Source organism: Bidens hawaiensis, unplaced genomic scaffold (assembly GCF_021521415.1).
Source record: "Bidens hawaiensis isolate Kalapana, Puna unplaced genomic scaffold, B.hawaiensis_p1.1 tig00009693_1, whole genome shotgun sequence".
In the NCBI taxonomy this organism is placed as follows: Eukaryota; Viridiplantae; Streptophyta; class Magnoliopsida; order Asterales; family Asteraceae; genus Bidens; species Bidens hawaiensis.
In genome coordinates this window covers 324704-326356 of record NW_027491727.1, presented here as the reverse complement: position 1 = coordinate 326356, position 1653 = coordinate 324704, and the positions used below count along the sequence as shown (strand labels likewise).

Sequence of the window (1653 nt, the reverse complement as noted above, 5' to 3'; positions counted from 1 at the left end):
TGCCAAACAACCCATATAGCCTTTATTAAATAATGTACTAGATGAAAAAGGTAACTAAAGGATGTAATGCCAAACAACCCATATAGCCTTTATTAAATAATGTACTAGATGAAAAAGGTAATTAAAGGATGTAATGGTGTTTCTTGTTGAGCATATTGTTTGTGGTATTAAAGATTCTGTTTCAGATTATAAATAAATAATAAATCTATCACACTTCACTGCACCACTCCCCACCATCATCATCTCCACCAGTCAGCACCAGCAGCATCACTGCATACATAATTTGTCCTTTTATAGTCTTGTAGGGTTTCATTATCTTTTAATAATCCCCTCCACATGCGCCACACCCCACACCCAACCCCTAATCCTACTTCCTTCCCATCCCCAACATATTCATTCATTCACCCTTTGACCCTCTCTCTCTCTCTGGTTAACACAAAATCAAGCAAAGTAACAACAAACCCAGATTTAAAAAGCTGAGATCTTGGTGGGTTTGATTTGAAACTTGAAACCATGGATGCATTACATGAAGACACCGGAGACGGCAGCATGCAGTGCACGGAACACCCATTCAAGAACAACACTCCGGCTGGCGGCATCTGTGCTATTTGCCTTCAACAGAAGCTAGGAAAGCTGGTCTCTTCATCTTTTCCCATAGCTGTTTTCCCTTCTTCTTCCTCCTCTTCGCCTTCATTCAGATCTGACACTGGCAACAACCACTCCATCAACAATGGCAACGACCACTCCATCAAGACAGCCACCATGGTTTCAAATACTCTCATCACCCCAACCAACACCACCACCACCACCACTAGTAGTTCCAAGTGTCAGCGTCACCAGTACCATTCCAACCGGTCTCGGATGATGTATCTGATTGGCCAAAAGAAGAAGAAAAAGAAAGACCACAATATTATTATTGATGGTAATGAACAAAACAATCGAAATAGTAACATACTCTTGAAACGAAGCAAGTCCTCAGCAACTTACTTAGACGACGGGTTGACCAGCCCGCATAAACACCGTGGGTTCTGGTCATTCATCCACTTACAAAAACACCCAAAAACCCACAGAAGCATTTCATCAAACACTTTAACTGCAGACATTTCATCGAACAGGTTACGTGCATCCACAGTCAGATCTCAACACGAGCGTGAAATCATCGTGGTTGAAGAGAACGAAAGCCCGTGCCCGTTCGACCGGAAGGTATCCAGATCCAGATCCGTCGGCTGCGGCAGCCGGAGCTTCTCCGGCGACTTCTTCGAGCGAATCTCAACCGGATTCGGGGACTGCACGCTACGGCGCGTGGAGTCACACCGCGAAGGGAAGTCAAAGCACGCCGCCATGCGTCACAGCGGCCAGGACTGCATTAAGGAGAGAGTCAGGTGCGGTGGCTTGTTCAGTGGGTTCATGATTACGTCATCCTCTTCGTCGTCGTCTTCATCGTCTTATTTTGTGGCTTCAAACCCTAAGGTGACTTCATCGGTGGCCGGAACAAATCACGGCGAGCAGCATTCACGGAGCCGGAGCTGGAGCTGGGCGTTAGCAAGTCCGATGAGAGCATTCAGTAAGCCATCATCATCTTCATCAAAAGCTTCAAACAAGAATCAAACACCAAATTTGGCTGCAGTACCTTCATTGTCCGTGAGAAGCTAA

At 45.6% G+C, this 1653-nt stretch overlaps 1 protein-coding gene across 1 annotated transcript; it reads left to right on the top strand.

Moving 5' to 3' along the window:
- The first annotated feature begins 402 nt into the window (after positions 1 to 402).
- On the top strand, positions 403 to 1653 carry LOC143533450 (uncharacterized). Its single transcript, XM_077028234.1, has one exon. The coding sequence runs from the start codon at positions 514 to 516 to the stop codon at positions 1651 to 1653; it is 1140 nt and encodes a 379-aa protein (XP_076884349.1). The 5' UTR covers positions 403 to 513.

Coding starts and splice junctions, on each gene's coding strand:
- LOC143533450 (XM_077028234.1), top strand. CDS start 514: ATGGATGCATTACATGAAGACACCGGAGACGGCAGCATGCAGTGCACG.